This window comes from Oncorhynchus kisutch, linkage group LG4 (assembly GCF_002021735.2).
Source record: "Oncorhynchus kisutch isolate 150728-3 linkage group LG4, Okis_V2, whole genome shotgun sequence".
Taxonomy (NCBI): Eukaryota; Metazoa; Chordata; class Actinopteri; order Salmoniformes; family Salmonidae; genus Oncorhynchus; species Oncorhynchus kisutch.
In genome coordinates this window covers 55,518,323-55,540,218 of record NC_034177.2, presented here as the reverse complement: position 1 = coordinate 55,540,218, position 21,896 = coordinate 55,518,323, and the positions used below count along the sequence as shown (strand labels likewise).

At 40.2% G+C, this 21,896-nt stretch overlaps 2 protein-coding genes across 6 annotated transcripts in view; one reads left to right on the top strand and one right to left on the bottom strand.

The window, feature by feature from the left end:
- LOC109889705 (cadherin-23) overlaps positions 1-21,896 on the top strand; it is a 648,086-nt gene that overhangs the window by 480,326 nt on the left and 145,864 nt on the right. For both annotated transcript variants that reach the window (XM_031823245.1, XM_031823244.1), the window contains 2 exons: positions 4,782-4,910; positions 5,436-5,663. In XM_031823245.1, coding sequence (XP_031679105.1) covers positions 4,782-4,910; positions 5,436-5,663 — 357 coding nt within the window. The remainder of the gene's footprint in view (positions 1-4,781; positions 4,911-5,435; positions 5,664-21,896) is intronic.
- vsir (V-set immunoregulatory receptor) overlaps positions 1-21,896 on the bottom strand; it is a 57,714-nt gene that overhangs the window by 16,099 nt on the left and 19,719 nt on the right. The window contains exon 7 of one of the 4 annotated variants that reach the window (XM_031823246.1): positions 6,194-6,568. The exons of 1 other annotated variant lie outside the window; for it this stretch is intronic. In XM_031823246.1, the coding sequence (XP_031679106.1) occupies positions 6,408-6,568 (161 nt within the window). In that variant the 3' untranslated portion in view covers positions 6,194-6,407. Of the gene's footprint in view, positions 1-6,193; positions 6,569-15,350; positions 20,561-21,896 lie in introns of those variants that run through there. 2 more of the 4 variants (XM_020481330.2, XM_031823247.1) reach the window with 2 other exon arrangements.

Sequence of the window (21,896 nt, the reverse complement as noted above, 5' to 3'; positions counted from 1 at the left end):
GAGGGGGGCTCCAACCCTCCAAGAGCAGCAGTGGCAGCAGTGTATATGCAATGTTTTAGACTGATCCAATGAACCATTGCCTTTCTGTTCAACATGTTCTATCAAGACTGCCCAAATGTGCCTAATTGGTTAATTAATACATTTTCAAGTTCATAACTGTGCACTCTCCTCAAACAATTGCATAATATTATTTCACTGTAATAGCTACTGTAAATTGGACAGTGCAGTTAGATTAACAAGAATTTAAGCTTTCTGCCAATATCAGATATGTCTATGTCCTGGGAAATGTTCTTGTTACTTACAACCTCACGCTAATCGCATTAGCCTACATTAGCTCAACCGTCCCTCAGGGAACCCACCAATCCTTAAGTTAAACGTTTTGCTCATATAGGCCACGAAGAGCGAGATCACACAGTTATCTGGAAAAACAGGGGCTTTCACGCAAAGCAGTGTTATATTCCTGGAAGCAAACATAAAAGGCATTTATTTAGCTAGTTTGAGATTTCTGCATCGCTGGGCAACTCATGGCTGGGTTTCCCTTTGTAATCCGTTACCGTCTGCAAGCCTTGCCACAAACGATGAATGTCGGAGGCGCTGTAATAGGATTGCACCTTCTTCCTATATTGTCCTTTTGCATGTTTGATGTCTCGTCAGTGGTCATAGCGGGCTTTCTTGTATGTCCCTGGCCCGTTCATTGTAAAGCGGTAGCTCTAGCCTTTAGCCCAGCATGGATATTGCCTCTAATCCATGGTTTTTGGTTTGGATACGTTCTTAGTCACTGTGGGGACAACATCATCATGTGCTTATTGATGAAGCCCATGACTGTATACTCGTCAATGCTATCGGATGAATCCCGGATCATATTCCAGTCTGTACTAGCAAAACAGTCTTGTAGCCTCGCATCTGCTTCATCCCACCACTTCTGTAGTGAGCGCATCACTGGTAATTCCTGTTTGAGCTTTTCTATGTAAACAGGATGCAGGAAAATGGAGTCATGGTCAGATTTGCCGAAGGGAGGACGAGGTAGGGCCTAATATGCATTTCTGTGGGTAGAATAAATGTGGTCTAGACTTTTAGCGCCCCTAGTGGCACAGGAGACGTGTTGGTAGAAGTGAGGTAGGATGGTTTTAAGTCTCCCCCGTTAAAGTCATCACCCACCAGAAATGCTTGGTAGATAAAAGGGTCTGCAGCTTACAATGAGGTATTCTACAGTATATCAGGTGACAAAAGCTAGAGATTTCCTTTGCACTTTTTTTATTTTATTATTTATTTGTTATTATTATTATATAGTTTTTAATAGGCAAGTCAGTTAAGAACAAATTCTTATTTTCAATGACGGCCTAGGAACAGTGGGTTCAGGGGCAGAACGACAGATTTGTACCTTGTTAGCTCGGGGATTTGAACTTGCAACCTTTCGGTTATTAGTCCAACACTCTAACCACTAGGCTACCCTTGAAGCAGCACACCAGTTATCTATGAAAAAACACTCTCCACCTCCTTTCGACTTTCCAGAAGCTGCCATCCGATCTTGCCGCTGCATGGAGAATCCACCAAGTACTGCGTGCATAGCCACGTTTCAGTAATAAATATACAATTTCAGCTTTTCAAGTGTCTCTGATTTTTACCTTTATTTAACCAGGCAAGTCAGTTAAGAACAAATTCTTATTTTCAATGACAGCCTAGGAACAGTGGATTAACTGCCTGTTCAGGGGCAGAACAACAGATTTGTACCTTGTCAGCTCGGGGGTTTGAACTTGCAACCTTCCGGTTACTAGTCCAACGCTCTAGGATAGGAGACTCTCGAACGAAGCTCATCCATTTTATTGTTGAGTGACTGGACATTTGCCAATAGAACAGAGTGCCGTTCGGCTCAATTTCACCAGGACTCCACCTTATCTCCTGCGTCTATGCCTTCAGTGTTTTGGTAGCCCATGGAACAAAGGAATTAGGGTCCAGTATGAACAGTGGAAGAGCTGAGTCGGGGTTGAAGTTGTATTTGAAGTCAAAATCGAGGTTAGTAACTGTCGAATCTGATGTCCAGAAATGCTTAGTGGTGTGAACTTTCTGTACAAAAAAAGTTAAGATAAATATGATAAAAGTCACTATATAGCAAAGTTGGGTTGGAACTCATAAGATATCGGGCTTCTCCTCCGGAGAAGAATACCGCAGTGTACTTTAGACCCATATGTATGCCCACCTACTTAAGCACGTTTGTGTGTGAGTAATTGAACTTGTGTACACGCACACTATATGTGACTCACCTCCTGGATTTGGTCTTATGTGGCAAAATTTGAAATTGTGTTTTTTACATTGGATAAAACTACAGACTCAAGGCAACAAAATGGTATATCATATATTGCATTTTATAAGTTATAAGTAATTTTGGTTTGAAAGTTGATAAACTTGTAATCTGGAAACAGGTGTTTTCTCCATCTCTTTTACATCTTATGGTATAGGGGACAGTTGCTTCCCACTTGGGCAAAAAAAAACAGGGAAAATGCAGCGCGGCAAATAAATAAAAATGATATAAAAATCAAACTTTCATTAAATCACACATGTAAAATACTCAATTAAAGCTACACTTGTTGTGAATCCAGCCAACATGTCAGATTAAAAGGCTTTTCGGCAAAAGCATAAGAAGCTATTATCTGATGATAGCACAATAGTAAACAAAGAGGGCAGCATATTTCAACCCTGCAGGCGCTACATAAAATAAAATATAAAACATGCATTACATTTGACGAGCTTCTTTTGTTGGCACTCCAATATGTTCCATAAACATCACAATTGGTCCTTTTGTTCGATTAATTCCGTACATATATCCAAATGTTCATTTATTTGACATGTTTGATCCAGAAAAAAACAGCTTCCAAAAAACGCAACGTCACTACAAAATATTTCAAAAGTTGCCTATAAACTTTGTCAAACTACTTTTGTAATACAACTTTGGGTATTTCTAAACGTTAATAATCGATCAAATTGTAGACGGGTCTATCTGTGTTCAATACAGGAAGACAACAAACCAACGCTACTTTTCACATCTTGCGTACTCTCAACAGTGTTACCCAGTTGCTTGATGGCCTACTTCCTCATTGCACAAATGAATAACCTCAACCAAATTCCAAAGACTGGTGACATCGAGTGGAAGCGGTAGGAATTGAAAACAGGTTCCTAAGAAATATCATTTGATATATCATCATGAGAACTCAGTGAACAGACAGAGACAAAAAAAATATTTCTGAGCGGTTAGTCCTCGGGGTTTTGCCTGCTACATAAGTTCTGTTATACTCACAGACATGATTCAAACAGTTTTAGAAACTTCAGAGTGTTTTACATCCAAATCTGCTAATAATATACATATCTTATATTCCTGGCATGAGTAGCAGGAAGTTGAAATTGGGCACGCTATTTATCCAAAAGTGAACATGCTGCCCCCTATACCTTAAGAAAATAACTATCATACTCTAATTACACGGATTGCAAAACTCTACCCTCCAGAAAGTGGAGAGCAACACTTATGGAGCTCCACTACCTGATACATTTCTTTTTAAAGCCACGTTCGACAGGATTACCAACACCGACTGACCAGCTCAAATAGACAAACTCCTCTCTCGGCATGTCCGGCCCACTCATTACCTCAGCCAATCATGGCTAGTGGAAAGATTTCTGTCTTTTTCTGTATTTTAACCAACAAGGCTCGTAATTTAACAATTTTATTTCTTATTTACAGATGGCATACAAGTGTGTTATTAAGGCACATGAAAGTTCACATGTTCCAGTAGAAATGCTTGATAAAAAAAAGAGTCCCCTGTGAAGTAGTGACTTGTGACATAAGCCTAGTTTCCTGAAACGGGTCACATATATACAAAGGTATGTGAACACCCCTTGGCTATTTCCGCCACACCCGTTGCTGACAGGTGTATAAAATCAAGCACACTGCCATGCAATCTTCATAGACACACATTGGCAGTAGATTGGCCTTACTGAAGAGCTCAGTGACTTTCAACGTGGCACCGTCATAGGATGCCACCTTTCCAACAAATTGTTTGTCAAATTGGGGGTTACAAAATTATTTTAAAAATAATAATAATAATAGATCTGCCCTGTTAGAGCTTCCCCGGTCAACAGTGAGTGCTATTATTGTGAAATGGAAACGGAAATCATCTGTCCACATTTGCAACACTCACTACTGAGTTCCAAACTGCCTCTGGAAGCAACATCAGCACAATAACTATTTGTTGGGAGCTTCTTGAAATAGGTTTCCATGGCTGAGCAGCCGCACACAAGCCTAACATCACTATACGTAATGCCAAGGGTCGGCTGGAGCTGTGTGAAGCTTGCCGCCGTTGGACTCTGGAGCAGTGGAAACACGTTCTCTGGAGTGATGAATCACGCTTCACCATATGGCAGTCTGACGGACTAATCTGGGTTTGGCAGATACCAGGATAATGCTACCTACCCCAATGCATAGTGCCAACTGTAAAGTTTGGAGGAGGAGGAGTAATGGTCTGGGGCTATTTTTCATGGTTCGGGCTGCAAGCCAGGCCTAATTGCCCAACATCAGTTCTCGACCTTACTAATGCTCTTGTGGCTGAATGGAAGCAAGTCCCCCCAGCATTGTTCCATCATCTAGTGGAAAGCTTTCCCAGAAGAGTGGAGGCTGTTATAGCAGCAAAGGGGGGACCAACTCCATATTAATGCCCATAATTTTGGAATGAGATGTTTGACGAGCAGGTGTCCACATACTTTTGATAATGTTGTTTATGTGTGTGTTATGACAGGTGCGTGCCATGGACAGCGGTGTGCCTCCCCACTACAGCGACCTCTCTCTCACTGTCAACATCCTGGACGTCAACGACAACACACCCATCATCGAGAGCCAGGGGGGCTACAACGTCAGCATCAGTGAAGTGAGACACGCACATACATCAGTCAGCCTATGCAATCATATGCACGCGCACACAAACACACACATCAGTCAATTACATACCGAATAATACACACACCCAAACACACACGCACGCATCTATCAATTCAACTTTTAAAGTGTCCTCTGTGTCGTAGATGCTTCCAAAAAAATAACATCTGAAAGGGATGTTTGCCTGTGTTTTAAAAAAGTTATGAATCTAGTGAAACTATCACCAAACTACTGCAAAATGAAGTTCAATTACTAGTTGAATTACATGTATTGGAACTACTCCCCAACACTGACCCAATGCCTTTCAAGCTTTCTGTCTCCCTACCCTGTCTCCCCATTTCATTCTGTACTGCCTGGATACAAGTCCCCCAAAAATATGAATGGAGGGTGGAATTGCACTCTGCTTTAAAAACAAAAACAAAAAGCTATGAAATATATACAGTACACAGAAAATATAGTGTATTATGCACATGATGCTGAACAAGTTATTGTCCATCTAACTGTGTGTGTGTGTTAGAATGTGGGTGGTGGTACGTCCGTCCTGCGCGTGGTGGCCACAGACCATGACATCGGGTCAAACGCCATGCTCTTCTACTACATCACCTCGGGTAACCAGGACCTCACCTTCCGTATGGACCGCATGACAGGTGAGATGACAACCCGACCATGCCCACCCGACCGTGAGCGCCAGCAGGAGTACCGGCTGACCGTGATGGTGGAGGACGACGGTACACCTCCACTATCGGTGAGTCAGAGAGGGTTAGAGGTCAAGGGTGGGAGGGGGTGGGGGTGGGGGTGGGCGCTGACACACAGAGCTAAGGGAACAGGGATGATTTGAATTGGACAGGGTTTTGGTCACTGTGTTACCAGGGTCACGTTTAGTAGGCAAATGTTGCAAAACATAATGAATAGAGCCGTCTACATGTCAGATAGGCATGCTTATTTTATCTTAACGTTACACAACATTGTGCCTTGTTAAACACTCTCCTGGACAGTAGCTGTGTAACTTGTGACTTGGCTATAGGTTGTTGGACTGGCTTCACTCAGAAGAGTCATGTCAGGTTAATCACAGTTGAAAACATGTTGCACTCTGTTGGTGTTCCTCAGTACTGCAAGCATTTCACCATATAGATGGGCTAGGATTAGCCTGGCTTATTCCTGGTATTTTGAATGAGTCAATACCTTTGAAGTGGTTTCAGTGACCGAATATGATGAAACTGTATAAAATAAGGAAAACATTTTGAATAAGGAAATATTTGAAATAATACATCAAACTAATATTAGCAAATCATTTATTCAGGCCTCAGAACATGGAGAAAGACTTTCTAACGCATTTGAAGACAATGTTCACATGGCAATGCTCATTACTTAAGGAGCTATAAATATAAAGCCTTTATATAGTATGGCATAAGTTTATAGATGATTTGTGAAGGATGTACCTGTATATAGTGCATATTAAGACATCATGTATGCTATATACATTTTTTGATTATTTAAAGTGTCCCCATGATGAGTAGCAGGTTGATGGTTTAATCCCATGTGTTCTGCGTTGGCTGATCAGAGGTATAAGGACAAGAAGTACACTGTGATACACAGGAAGTGCACGACGATGTGCAATAACAGGAAATCCACGGCTGTGGTGCCATTTTACTGAAAGAGGAAGAAGAGACTTGTTACTTCCTGTTTAGAAACCTTGCAAGAGCGCTTCACATATTCCTCACCACAATGTGATTTGTCTGAGTGTGTGCATGCATGCAAACGTGCATCCTCTATTTTTGCGCAACTGTGGGACTTATATGTCATGTGATCGGTCTTTGTGGTCGCCTATGTGTGGCCTCCATCTCACAGAGTCTATGATTGACACACTTGGTGGAAAAAGTACCCAATTATCATACTTGAGTAAAAGTAATGATACCTTAATAGAAAATGTCTCAAGTTAAAGTCACCCAGTAAATACTACTTGAGTAAATGTCTAAAATGATTTGATTTTAAGTATACCTAAGTATCAAAAGTAAAAGTATAAATAATGTCAAATTCCTTATATTAAGCAAATCAGACGGCACCATTGTTTTGTTTTTTGAATTACGGATAGCTAGAGGCACACTCCAACACTAAGGCATAATTTACAAACGAAGCATATGTGTTTAGTGAGTCCACCAGATCATCATTAGGGATGACCAGAGATGTTATCTTGATAAGTGTGTGAATTGGACCATTTTCCTCTCCTCCTAAGAATTCAAAATGTAACGAGTACATTTGGGTGCCAGGGAAAATGTATGGAGTAAAAAGTATATTATTTTCTTTAGGAATGTAGTGGAGTAAAAGTAGAAGGTGTCAAAAGTATGAATATTAAAGTACAGATACCCCCAAAAACGACTTAACTTCAACAGGATCGGTGGGTTCCCAGTGGGACGGTTGAGCTAACGTAGGCTAATGTGATTAGCATGAGGTTGTAAGTAATAAGAACATTTCCCAGGACATAGACATCTGATATTGGCAGAAATCTTAAATTCTTGTTAATCTAACTGCATTGTCCAATTTACAGTTGCTATTACAGTGAAATAATATAATGCTATTGTTTGAGGAGAGTGCACAGTTATGAACTTGAAAATGTATTAATTAACCAATTAGGCACATTTGGGCAGTCTTGATACAAAATTTTGAACAGAAAGGCAATGGTTCATTGGATCAGTCTAAAACATAGTATTTACACTGCTGCCACTGCTGCTCTTGGAGGGTTGGAGCCCCCCCACTCTCCTTCTTGGTCAAATAAAGCAAAGCACCCCCACACAATCACACCTCCTCCTCCATGCTTCACGGGGAGAACCACACATGCAGAGATCATCCGTTCACCTATTCTGTGTCTCACAACTACACGGCGGTTGTAACCAAACATCAAATTTGGACTCAGATCAAAGGATAGATTTCCACCGGTCTAATGTCCATTTCTCGTGGCTTGGCTCAAGCATTTATTTTCCTCTTATTGGTATCCTTAAGTTGTGGTTTCTTTGCAGCAATTCGACTATGAAGGCCTGATTCATGCAGTCTCCTCTGAACAGTTGATGTTGAGATGTGTCTGTTACTTGAACTCCGTGAAGCATTTATCTTGTCTGCAATTTCTGAGGCTGGTAACTCTAATGATAGTGTCCTCTGCTGCAGAAGTAACTCTGGGTCTTCCATTCCTGTGGCGGTCCTCATGAGAGCCAGTTTCATCATAGTGCTTGATGGTTTTTGCAACTGCACTTGAAGAAACTTGAAACTTGAAAATGTATTGAATATTCAGGATTGACTGACCTTCATGTTTTAAAGTAATAATGAACTGTCGTTTCTCTCTGCTTATTTGAGATGTTCTTGACATAATATGGACTTGGTCTTTTACCAAATTGGGCTATCTTCTGTATACCACCCCTACCTAGTAACAACACAAAATTGGCTCAAACACATTAAGAAGGAAAGAAATTCTACAAATTAACTTTTAACAAGGCACACCTGTTATTTGAAATGCATTCCAGGTGATTACCTCATGAAGCTGGTTGAGAGAATGCCAAGAGTGGGCAAAGCGGTCATCAAGGCAAAGGGTGGCTACTTTGAAGAATCTCAAATATAAAATATATTTTGATGTGTTTAACACTTTCTTGGTTACTGCATTATTCCAGATGTGCTATTTCATAGTTTTGATGTTCACTATTATTCTACAATGTAGAAAATAGTATAAATAAAGAAAAACCCTGCAATGAGTAGGTGTGTCCAAACATTTGACTGGTACTGTATATAAATATATATCTCTATGGTGTCAATTGTTTTGGTTGTGACCATTTCAGTTTGGAATTTACAGAATCCCCATTATATATGCTGGCTATCTTTCATTTGGATACTGTATGTACATCCCAGCAAACATGTTTTAGCCCCAAAATATTTATATACTGTGCCTTGCGAAAGTATTCGCCCCCCTTGAACTTTGCGACCTTATGCCACATTTCAGGCTTCAAACATAAAGATATAAAACTGTATTTTTTTGTGAAGAATCAACAACAAGTGGGACACAATCATGAAGTTCAACGACATTTATTGGATAGTTCAAACTTTTTTAACAAATCAAAAACTGAAAAATTGGGCATGCAAAATTATTCAGCCCCTTTACTTTCAGTGCAGCAAACTCTCTCCAGAAGTTCAGTGAGGATCTCTGAATGATCCAATGTTGACCTAAATGACTAATGATGATAAATACAATCCACCTGTGTGTAATCAAGTCTCCGTATAAATGCACCTGCACTGTGATAGTCTCAGAGGTCCGTTAAAAGCGCAGAGAGCATCATGAAGAACAAGGAACACACCAGGCAGGTCCGAGATACTGTTGTGAAGAAGTTTAAAGCCGGATTTGGATACAAAAAGATTTCCCAAGCTTTAAACATCCAAAGGAGCACTGTGCAAGCGATAATATTGAAATGGAAGGAGTATCAGACCACTGCAAATCTACCAAGACCTGGCCGTCCCTCTAAACGTTCAGCTCATACAAGGAGAAGACTGATCAGAGATGCAGCCAAGAGGCCCATGATCACTCTGGATGAACTGCAGAGATCTACAGCTGAGGTGGGAGACTCTGTCCATAGGACAACAATCAGTCGTATATTGTACAAATCTGGCCTTTATGGAAGAGTGGCAAGAAGAAAGCCATTTCTTAAAGATATCCATAAAAAGTGTTGTTTAAAGTTTGCCACAAGCCACCTGGGAGACACACCAAACATGTGGAAGAAGGTGCTCTGGTCAGATGAAACCTAAATTGAACTTTTTGGCAACAATGCAAAATGTTATGTTTGGCGTAAAAGCAACACAGCTCATTACCCTGAACACACCATCCCCACTGTCAAACATGGTGGTGGCAGCATCATGGTTTGGGCCTGCTTTTCTTCAGCAAGGACAGGGAAGATGGTTAAAATTGATGGGGAGATGGATGGAGCCAAATACAGGACCATTCTGGAAGAAAACCTGATGGAGTCTGCAAAAGACCTGAGACTGGGACGGAGATTTGTCTTCCAACAAGACAATGATCCAAAACATAAAGCAAAATCTACAATGGATTGGTTCAAAAATAAACATATCCAGGTGTTAGAATGGCCAAGTCAAAGTCCAGACCTGAATCCAATCGAGAATCTGTGGAAAGAACTGAAAACTGCTGTTCACAAATGCTCTCCATCCAACCTCACTGAGCTCGAGCTGTTTTGCAAGGAGGAATGGGAAACAATTTCAGTCTCTCGATGTGCAAAACTGATAGAGACATACCCCAAGCGACTTACAGCTGTAATCGCAGCAAAAGGTGGCGCTACAAAGTATTAACTTAAGGGGGCTGAATAATTTTGCACGCCCAATTTTTCAGTTTTTGATTTGTTAAAAAAGTTTGAAATATCCAATAAATGTCGTTCCACTTCATGATTGTGTCCCACTTGTTGTTGATTCTTCACAAAAAAATACAGTTTTATATCTTTATGTTTGAAGCCTGAAATGTGGCAAAAGGTCGCAAAGTTCAAGGGGGCCGAATACTTTCGCAAGGCACTGTATACAGTACATTGAGTATACAAAACATTAAGCACACCTGCTAATTCCATGATAGACTGATCAAGTGAATCTGGATGTAAGCTATGATCCCTTATTGATGTCACTTGTTAAATCCACTCCAGTTAGTGTAGATGAAGGGGAGGAGACATGTTAAATAATTTCCAAGCCTTAAGACAATTGAGATATGTATTGTGTGAGTGCCATTCAGAGGGTGAATGGGCAAAACAACATTTTTAAGTGCCTTTGAACGGGGTAGTAGGTGCCAGGCGCACCGGTTTGTGTCTAGAACTGCAACGCTGCTGGGTTTTTCACGCTCAACAGTTTCCCGTGTGCATCAAGAGTGGTCCACCACCCAAAGGACATCCAGTCAACTTGATACCTGTGGGAAGCATTGGCGTCAAAATTGGCCAGCAATCAGTGTGGAATGCTTTCTACTCCTTGTAGAGTCCATGTACGATGATTTGAGTCTGTTCTAAGGGCAACTTAATATTAGGAAGGTGTTCCTAATGTTTGGCAAGAACACCTCTTAAAAAACACATTAATACAATAAAAAAAATATCCTAAATGTTTGCAGACAGACTACTCACCATGTGGCCATAGTGGAGGGGGATGCAATCCCATCACCTTGTGGTATTTGTTGGCTAAAGGCACATGCATTATTTTAAAGCATGGGGGGGCGCATTTTTCAGAGAAAGATGTTTAAAAATAGACTAAACAAATAATTAGATCACTATCGTTCAATGTAATAATAGAACAAATCAAGATGTTCCATTGAAGTAATAGTGTTAAACAAAGTACATAAATCCTGAATTTCTTTATTTTCAAACATTAAGTTTAGGAAGCAGGGTTTGGGACAGCCACCTCAATAGAAATAGCTGTGTAAACAATGGTTTATAATATATTAATTTAACAATGTGTTTGTTATTGGCTTGGATTGAATTAGAACATATGATGTTAATAAAATGTCCAAAGCTTGGAGACTTAATGTCACGATCGTTGGAAGCATACTCTGACCAACGTGCAGCGTGATCTCGGTTCCACATCTTTTATTAGAAATAAGTGAACCACACAACAAAACAATAAAGACTTAAACGAACCGTGACGACCATGGAGTGCTAACATGCAACAACACATGAACAATATCCCACAAACCACAGGTGGCAAACAGGCTACCTAAATATGATCCCCAATTAGAGACAACGACTACCAGCTGCCTCTAATTGGGAATCATACAAAATCACCAACATAGAAAAACAAAACTAGAACCCCACATAGAAATAATAAACTAGACTAACCCCCAGTCACACCCTGACCTACTCCACCATAGAAAATAAATGCTCTCTGTGGTCAGGACGTGACACTTAACTGTTTTTAAGAATAGTTTTTTGGGGGGTGGGACAGCAATTTACACCTGTCATGATATGCCCTGGGGGCGGATCATAGCCCCCCCTGCCTCTCTCTCCACAGTTGTATGACTTTACAACAGGTCATAAATACCTGGTAGAAACTGCCATGCAGTATTGAGAGAGTCAACCAGAACAAAGCGCTTATCTTAGTTCAAAACTTATTATCCCCAAAATGGGAGAACTAAACAATATTTCAACTTTTGAGAATGTGGGAATGGTCCATGGACACTTAAGGGACAGTTATGATGAGTGTTTCATTTGGTGCTCTCATGAAGGACAGGAAACACACATAAATGTATCTCTTCAATTGCTGTCAGGTTTACATCTAAATATTGTGAAACGTATGTGATTAAACATGTAACTATTTGTGAAAAGATGTAATGTGATATTAACCTTCTAAATGGGAGTATGGGTTTTCATATAAAGTTAACCATATCAATGTATAGCACACCTGCTAATTCCATGATAGACTGATCAAGTGAATCTGGATGTAAGCTATGATCCCTTATTGATGTCACTTGTTAAATCCACTCCAGTTAGTGTAGATGAAGGGGAGGAGACATGTTAAATAATTTCCAAGCCTTAAGACAATTGAGATATGTATTGTGTGAGTGCCATTCAGAGGGTGAATGGGCAAAACAACATTTTTAAGTGCCTTTGAACGGGGTAGTAGGTGCCAGGCGCACCGGTTTGTGTCTAGAACTGCAACGCTGCTGGGTTTTTCACGCTCAACAGTTTCCCGTGTGCATCAAGAGTGGTCCACCACCCAAAGGACATCCAGTCAACTTGATACCTGTGGGAAGCATTGGCGTCAAAATTGGCCAGCAATCAGTGTGGAATGCTTTCTACTCCTTGTAGAGTCCATGTACGATGATTTGAGTCTGTTCTAAGGGCAACTTAATATTAGGAAGGTGTTCCTAATGTTTGGCAAGAACACCTCTTAAAAAACACATTAATACAATAAAAAAAATATCCTAAATGTTTGCAGACAGACTACTCACCATGTGGCCATAGTGGAGGGGGATGCAATCCCATCACCTTGTGGTATTTGTTGGCTAAAGGCACATGCATTATTTTAAAGCATGGGGGGGCGCATTTTTCAGAGAAAGATGTTTAAAAATAGACTAAACAAATAATTAGATCACTATCGTTCAATGTAATAATAGAACAAATCAAGATGTTCCATTGAAGTAATAGTGTTAAACAAAGTACATAAATCCTGAATTTCTTTATTTTCAAACATTAAGTTTAGGAAGCAGGGTTTGGGACAGCCACCTCAATAGAAATAGCTGTGTAAACAATGGTTTATAATATATTAATTTAACAATGTGTTTGTTATTGGCTTGGATTGAATTAGAACATATGATGTTAATAAAATGTCCAAAGCTTGGAGACTTAATGTCACGATCGTTGGAAGCATACTCTGACCAACGTGCAGCGTGATCTCGGTTCCACATCTTTTATTAGAAATAAGTGAACCACACAACAAAACAATAAAGACTTAAACGAACCGTGACGACCATGGAGTGCTAACATGCAACAACACATGAACAATATCCCACAAACCACAGGTGGCAAACAGGCTACCTAAATATGATCCCCAATTAGAGACAACGACTACCAGCTGCCTCTAATTGGGAATCATACAAAATCACCAACATAGAAAAACAAAACTAGAACCCCACATAGAAATAATAAACTAGACTAACCCCCAGTCACACCCTGACCTACTCCACCATAGAAAATAAATGCTCTCTGTGGTCAGGACGTGACACTTAACTGTTTTTAAGAATAGTTTTTTGGGGGGTGGGACAGCAATTTACACCTGTCATGATATGCCCTGGGGGCGGATCATAGCCCCCCCTGCCTCTCTCTCCACAGTTGTATGACTTTACAACAGGTCATAAATACCTGGTAGAAACTGCCATGCAGTATTGAGAGAGTCAACCAGAACAAAGCGCTTATCTTAGTTCAAAACTTATTATCCCCAAAATGGGAGAACTAAACAATATTTCAACTTTTGAGAATGTGGGAATGGTCCATGGACACTTAAGGGACAGTTATGATGAGTGTTTCATTTGGTGCTCTCATGAAGGACAGGAAACACACATAAATGTATCTCTTCAATTGCTGTCAGGTTTACATCTAAATATTGTGAAACGTATGTGATTAAACATGTAACTATTTGTGAAAAGATGTAATGTGATATTAACCTTCTAAATGGGAGTATGGGTTTTCATATAAAGTTAACCATATCAATGGCCACGCCCACGTGAGCATAGACATGACTTCGGCGCCATGGAACTGCCCTTTTCTACCCCAGAGTATAAAACCACCCGTGACAAAATGTACATTTCATACCAAAGAGACCCACGGTAAACCGGACATCTCGAATGGTTAAGAAGTCAGAGAACGCCGGGACAGAGTACCCACTTTGGAATGGCTACAATTCTATAGGCCATCGGAGGCCATACAGCTGTAGTTTTGGCTACACAGCTGGAAATGGTTCAACTCTGAGACTATTGATCACTACAGAATAGGAGCAAATCTCAAACAGCTAGAAATTACGCAAGTCTAGAACGAGAATACCGACAACCGCCGAAGCATCTATTCTATGAGAACATTTCCGAATGGCACTCTGAGTTATCCATTCAAACCAAGTACAACCACGAAAGTCATTGTAACTTCTGGGAAAGTTAACCAAAAACTCTGATGAACTCTACATGACGATCGAGTGGATTCCAACAGAGAAGACAACAACGAAATATGGGCGTAAATATATACATTGCACATGAACGGCCACTCAATCGAGAATAATTGCAAAGGATTATCAATACAATGATTATAATTATCCACTGTGTATAGTGGATCCATTCTGTCTTTCCTGCTCTTTCTCAGTCCCCACCCCTTTCCTTTGTCTACCAAGCCGTCATATCGGCTTAGCCCACTAGGGACTTTTCTATCATCATTAGTAACCAATATCTACTGTTTGTTTGCTATGTAATTCTGTGTGATTATTTAGTTGTTAGTAAATGAATAATTAAGCCAATTTGTATATCGCTGATTCATGATTTTGGCCAGGATTCGTGCAAATATCCAATGGTTTGCAACTTCCAGTAATGAGAACTGATGAGGCAATTAATAATTCATTAATAGAAGACTAAATGATTGATATTCGGAAAATTATAACTTTGTAATCTCAACATTTTCCGTGGTGCCTGACTTCCTAGTTAATTAATGTTTACATGATTAATTTAATCACATAATAATTAGACCTAGAGAACTGATTTGATATAAATAAGTCTTCACATTTAATGGTAGTCCAGACACGACACACCTATTCTGTAAAATCACCCATAAATAATAGGTCCCTCCTTGGCCTACTAGAACAACATGTTCTTGTAGCATTGGGAAACCTGCCAGCCAGTGAGTGTATATTATGCTCAGTGATAAATGACTGAAAACACAAAGAGAAAGGTTTAAGAGCGCCGATTTATTATAGAAAAAAATTACATCAGCATTTTATTTCATTATTTTTGGGAAAGGCTTTATTTCATATGGTGTTGCCAAAGCTGCAGCTGTTTGGCTATTACACGCACACACACACACACACACACACACACACATATGACAAATTTCAGGGTGTTTTTTTTTACAATTCACTGAACACCCCTTATCTAATATCTACAGTAGTATTCGATAGCCACCTATCACTACCGTAGAGACAATCTAAACATCATGTCTGAAATGCCAGTTTAGTCGACTTCACACATGATTTCACTGTCCTTCTCTGTCTGATTGTGCTTTGGTCAACAACTTTTCAATTCCCTTATGTATACATACAGATAGATAAACATAAAGATAACAAATAATCAAGTATAAGCACTAAATATGCCAAAGGATATCACAAAACAGTTATCACAAGAACACCATGGAATAAACACGTTGGTCATCTTGGCAGTGAAGGCATTTGGCTCATTGAGTTTGGGTTACTAGATCCATCCACAAGCCAAAATGGACACTTCTCTTCAAAAACAGACCATCCAGCATAGCAATATATCTCTAATATTTATTTGACAGTTTCTAGTACTGGTTGAATATTTGGACATTGTTACGTGCAGAGAAGGGTGTGGGAAGGAATAAGAGCGAGGAAAGGGAAGGGATGGATGGAGGGGGGTTACAGAAACACAGTATTTTAGGTAGTGAAATATATAAAAGGGGAAAGAGGAACAACACAAGAATGGGACATTTAGATAAATAAAAGTGGGGCTTTGGTCTCGTTACAACAGCTCAGAGAAACACATTTTTAGAAACAATTGTTTAAGGCTGGTTGGAAATGGCCTTAAAAGACTACTGTCAGCACATGGGTATCTCTTACTACCCTGATCACTTTGGCACAAGCAAATGTGCTGAATATGCATATCAGAGCCATATCAGAGCCATGTGTACCCAGTGCTCGAGTCACTGGGTACACAGTGTCAGATATTTACCGAGTCAGATATAGGTGTAGTGGCAAGAAGAATTTAGTCAATACATTTTTTGCAATTCCTTTCTTTCTGTGCCACCAAATGTTTGCATATACAGTGGGCTACTGGTAATACCAGAGCCACGTTCAGTAGCAAAATGTCAGAGGCATGTTTGTTCTACATAGCATATTTCTATCTGAACATTCCAAAAAGTTGCATACTGCTGTACGAGCCCCAGTTTGTTAGCTATAGCTAGCTATTGAGGTAACATGACTGAACAAGGTGTAGTCTAAACAAATGGTTAACGGTCTGGTCCGCAAGTAGCCTACTTTTAGCACGGCCCACAATATTCTTTATGAATATAAAATGCAGCCCGCCAATGCACAATAAAAAGAAACAACATAGAGCCGGGTCATATCTTTTGAACAGTAAGGGCTACCATCAAGCGTTTTCTCTGAGGAAAAGAGGGAGACTTGGCTACAGAACCTGTCTATGAAAGGCAGTGGGGAAAGTGGGAGGGTTGCGCGAAGTCTACAAATTCAAAAAACAGCCTACTTTTCTCTACTCAAGGAAGAGAAGAACATAGCTAGACTGTAGTTGTACTATTAAACTCAATGCTGCTATTGTTTTACATTTTGTAAAGCAGCTTGTGTTTCTTAACCAGGCAAAGGGTAGCTGACTAGAATGCTAGTGGTGACTGGTTAGCTATGGGAAATTAAGAAGAGTTGCCTGCGCAATATCGGGAAATTAAGAAGAGTTGCCTGCGCAATGTGTCTAATCGAAGACGGAGCTGGAGCGAAGCCTGTCCACACTCATCGCTTGCTCCCCCCCAGCTCACCAGCTGATGGAGGCTGTGTGTGCCGGGTGTGGTGCATCCTTCCTACTGCTGAAAAGAACTACATCTGTCCTGCTAATATTAATTGTGCTTATCACTGAAAAGTGCTAGATTTGTTCAAAAACTATTGTCCTGTCCACTAAAGAGTCAGATTTTAATCACAGAGATAGATAGATGTTGTCATGTCTCATTTTAGTCAACTGAAATGAAAAATCACTTTCGTTCAGTTCGTTTTTTCTAGGTCTGTCTAGTCATTCTCGTCAATTGCCACTGAAAAATAGGTTTGTCAAATATTAGTGGAAAACAAATGTCTAAACCAAAGTTTACACTGTTTTCTGTCTAGATTGATGCTTAATCTGTGTCCGGGGAACGGGCCCTATATGGGGGAAATCTCTTTGGAGAAAATGGTGAGGGAAATGGTGAGGAGCATGTCATCAAGAGTCCACGGGAGTTGCTTTGTATCCTCTACAGCCCACCCTGCACCCACACTCTCCCCATCCTCCTCAGTACAGTCCTGGGACATCAGATCAGGAGCACCTGCTGGTCCTTGAGCTGTCGTCAGTGGTCAGACGGTGCGTCACATACTTAGCGGGCCCCCACTGCAACACAAGTGTCGAGAACAAATCCCCCCCTCTTTGGCCTCCTCCAGTTGTTGTTGCAGGTGGAACATTTATTTTAGAAGAAACTGTCCCCTCCTTCCCTCTCCCATCCATCCAGGATGTGGTACACAGAGAGAGAGCTCTCCCAGCAGAGAAGGTTGTGAGACAGGCTTCAGGGTGACATGGCAGAGTGACAATGAATAACTAACCACAAGGTGTTTCTGGGTTAGGGAGCCATTGACTGCTTCTCTCTACACTTGCAGGAAATCAGGAGACTCTAGGATGGGATCTAGAAAACACACACGCATGCAGTGAGCTCCAAAAGTATTGGGACAGTGACAAATGTTTGGTTCTTTTGGCTCTCTACTCCAGCACTTTGGATTTGAAATGATACATTGACTATGAGGTTAAAGTAAAGACTGACCGCTTTAATTTGAGGGCATTTTCACCCATAGTGGGTGAACCATTTAAAAATTACAACACTTTTTGTACACAGTCCCATCATTTTAGGGGACCAAAAGTATTGGGACAAATTGTAAGTAGTCAAACATTTTGTATTCTTAGCACGCAATGAATTCATCTAGCTTGTGACTCTACAAACTTGTTGGGTGCATTTGGTGTTTGTTTTGGTTGAGTTTCAGATTATTTCGTGCCCAATAGAAATGAATGGTAAATAATGTAATGTCATTTTGGAGTCACTTGTATTCTAAATAAGAATATACTATTTCTAAACATGTCTACATTAATGTGGATGCTACCATGCTTACGTATAGTCCTGCATGAATGGATAATGATGAGGTGTACAAATATCATACCCCCAAGACATGTTAACCTCTCACCATTACAATAACATGGAAGGTTAGCATTTTTGGGTGTAGTATGATACACTACATGACCAAAAGTATGTGGACACCTGCTCGTCGAACATCTATTTCCAAAATCATGGGCATTAATATGGAGTTGGTCCCCCCTTTGCTGCTATAAAGCCTACACTCTCCTGGGAAGGCCTTCCACTAGATGGTTGGAACATTGTTGCGGGGATTTGCTTCCATTCATCTACAAGAGCCTTAGTGAGGTCGGGCACTGATGTTGGGCGACTAGGCCTGGCTTGATGTAATCATTGCGTGCTAGGACTATGGCATCAAATACTAAATGTTTGACTACTTTAATATACATAAATGAATTTGTCCCAATACTTTTTGGTCCCCTAAAATTGGGGGACTATGTACAAAAAGTGCTGTAATTTCTAAACAGTTATATGGATGAAAATACCCTCACATTAAAGCTGACAGTCTGCACTTTAACCTTAGTCATTGTATCATTTCAAATTAAAAGTGCTAGAGTACAGAGCCAAAATAACAACAAAAATGTGTCACTATCCCAATACTTTTGGAGCTCACTGTACACACACACCAAGAGAGGGAAGTTAGTTACTGCATCAGATACTGTAAGTTGGTCTGTTGTAATATTTGCTTAGGGAACATTTGTGACTGATGAGGAAACTAAATATTTGTACATAAATGTTTCAATACTTTCTCAATACTTTGCCAACACAGTCCCCCCAAAATAGATAAAGAATACTGCACATTCTGTACAAGACACAAGCAATTCTACAGACAGTCTGCATTTCATAGAATAGGACGAATAAGATGTGTCAGTCAAAAGCAGAACCAGAAAGAGGTTCTAGACCAGTGTTGTGAAACTCTGAAAAAGAAAGCGGAAACTATTGATGCTAAAATTCCACTGAGTTGAAGGTCAGCGTGGGCTATTATTTTTAAGCAGAAAACATGAAGTGAGCCTATGTATGTATGCGTTAGAGAATCAGCTGTGGAACAATCCTTTATATCTAAGACAGGCCCTCTCTCCTCTCTGTTCCACCAAGACTTGGCTACCAGGAAACCGGGAATGTCTGTACAGGTTCCCCAGGAATAAAGGGCATGATTGAACTTGCCTGGCTCAATTGAACCAGAAGAATAGTTGCAAAACTGTGAATGCTGCTCATCTGGGACTCCAAGTAGGCTATAGCAAATACTTAAAATATTTGAAAGATTTTGAATAGTATTTTAACCCAGGTCTGGACATTAAGAGGGTCAGAGGGGGAGGAGTCAGAGGAGGTAAATGTTGTGGTGCAGCCATGCTCTATCCAGTGGGGAGTGGGAATGGGGAGTGAAACTGGATTTGACTTTTTGTGCATACCAGTTTCCTTAGTCACGTCACACTAAAGCCAGCTGTGTGTGTGTTTTAGCTAAGACTGCCTTCATAAACTGGATGTTTCATGCTCTGTGCTGTGACAGGCGTGTAAAGCAATGGTAAGCTTATATTACGTCAGACTTTGGTTGTGTTTGTGTGGAAATTAAAATGACAGCAGTTAACTCTTGTGCAATATCAATACTTGGCTGTCTGCTTCTCTGTGTCAACAGCTATGTGTATGTACTTGCATGCGTGTGGAAGGTGGCCATTTGTGTATTTACATTTTTTTCTCGCTTTTGGTGCAATTTTCACAAGTATGTGGTAAACTCTTGTTTCAAAACTCTAAGCACAACACACAAAATCATACAGTCACTTTTTCACCAAAGTTAATAAGTGTTCCATCTAGAAATACATGTTTCACATTGCAATACATCTTCATCTAAAGTAAGTGTCTTTCACAAGGCAATGCTCACATTACTTTAGATATCATCCACAGGGATGCTGGTTGATGTTGACGCCAATGCTTTACACCGTTGTGTCAAGTTGGCTGGATGTCCTTTGGGTGGTGGACCATTGTTGATACACACAGGAAACTGTTGAGTGTGAAAAAATCAGCGGTGTTGCAGTTCTTGACACAAATCGGTGCACCTGGCACCTACTACCATATCCTGTTCAAAGGCACAAAAATCTTTTGTCTTACCAATTCGCCCTCTGAATGGCACACAATCAATGTCTCAATTTTCTCAAGGCTTAAACATATTGACAAGATCAGAGATGCACGGTATATAACAATTGGTTGCGTACATAGATTAGCAGATGTTACAGCAGGTGCAGCAAAATGCTTGTGTTTCTAGCTCTTAGAGTGGAGTAATACAATACCAATACAAACACGCAAATAATCCAGAAACTCCAAAACATTCCCTATACAGTAAACGGGGTGGGTGGGTGGGGGGGGGGGGGGGGGGGGACCATTGGCCAATACAGTACTGTAATATGGTCATATATTTTTCCATTTAAGTAGCAGACAATTTTATCCAAAGTGACAACAGTCCACACTAGTGTGTGACCCCAGTGGGAATCAAACCCAAAACTCCAGTGTTGCTAGTGACACATTCTTGTGAACTGAACATGACCACTACAATACATAAGTACAATACACAATTACAATACAGGAAGAAAACGTATGATTGCCATCCACATGAGCGTACCACCCTCCTTCAGGCCATGGATAAAGCATGCAATGATTTCAATACAGACCTACAGTACCAGTCAAAAGTTTGGACACACCTATTGATTCCATTCTATATTTGTACTGTTTTCTACATTGTTGAATAATAGGGTTTTTCTGTATTTTTACTATTTTCTACATTGTAGAATAATAGTGAAGACTATCAAAACTATGAAATAACACATATGGAATCATGTAGTAACCCAAAAAGTGTTAAACAAATCAAAATATATGTTATATTTGAGATTCTTCAAAGTAGCCACCCTTTGCCTTGTTGACAGCTTTGCACACTCTTGGAATTCTCTCAACCAGCTTCATGAGGTAGTCATCTGGAATGCATTGCAATTAACAGGTGTGCCTTGTTAATTTGTGGAATGCCTTTGAGCCAATCAGTTGTGTTGTGACAAGGTAGGGGTGATATACAGAAGATAGCCCTATTTGGTAAAATACCAAGTTTATATTATGTCAAGAACAACTCAAATAAGTGAAGAGAAATGACAGTCCATCATTACTTTAAGACATGAAGGTCAGTCAATACGGAAAATTTAAAGAACTTTGAATGTTTTTTCTAGTGCAGTCGCAAAAACCATCAAGCACTATGATGAAACTGGCTCTCATGAGGACCGCCACAGGAATGGATGAGCGAGAGTTACCTCTGCTGCTGAGGATAAGTTCAATAGAGTTAACTGCATCTCAGATTG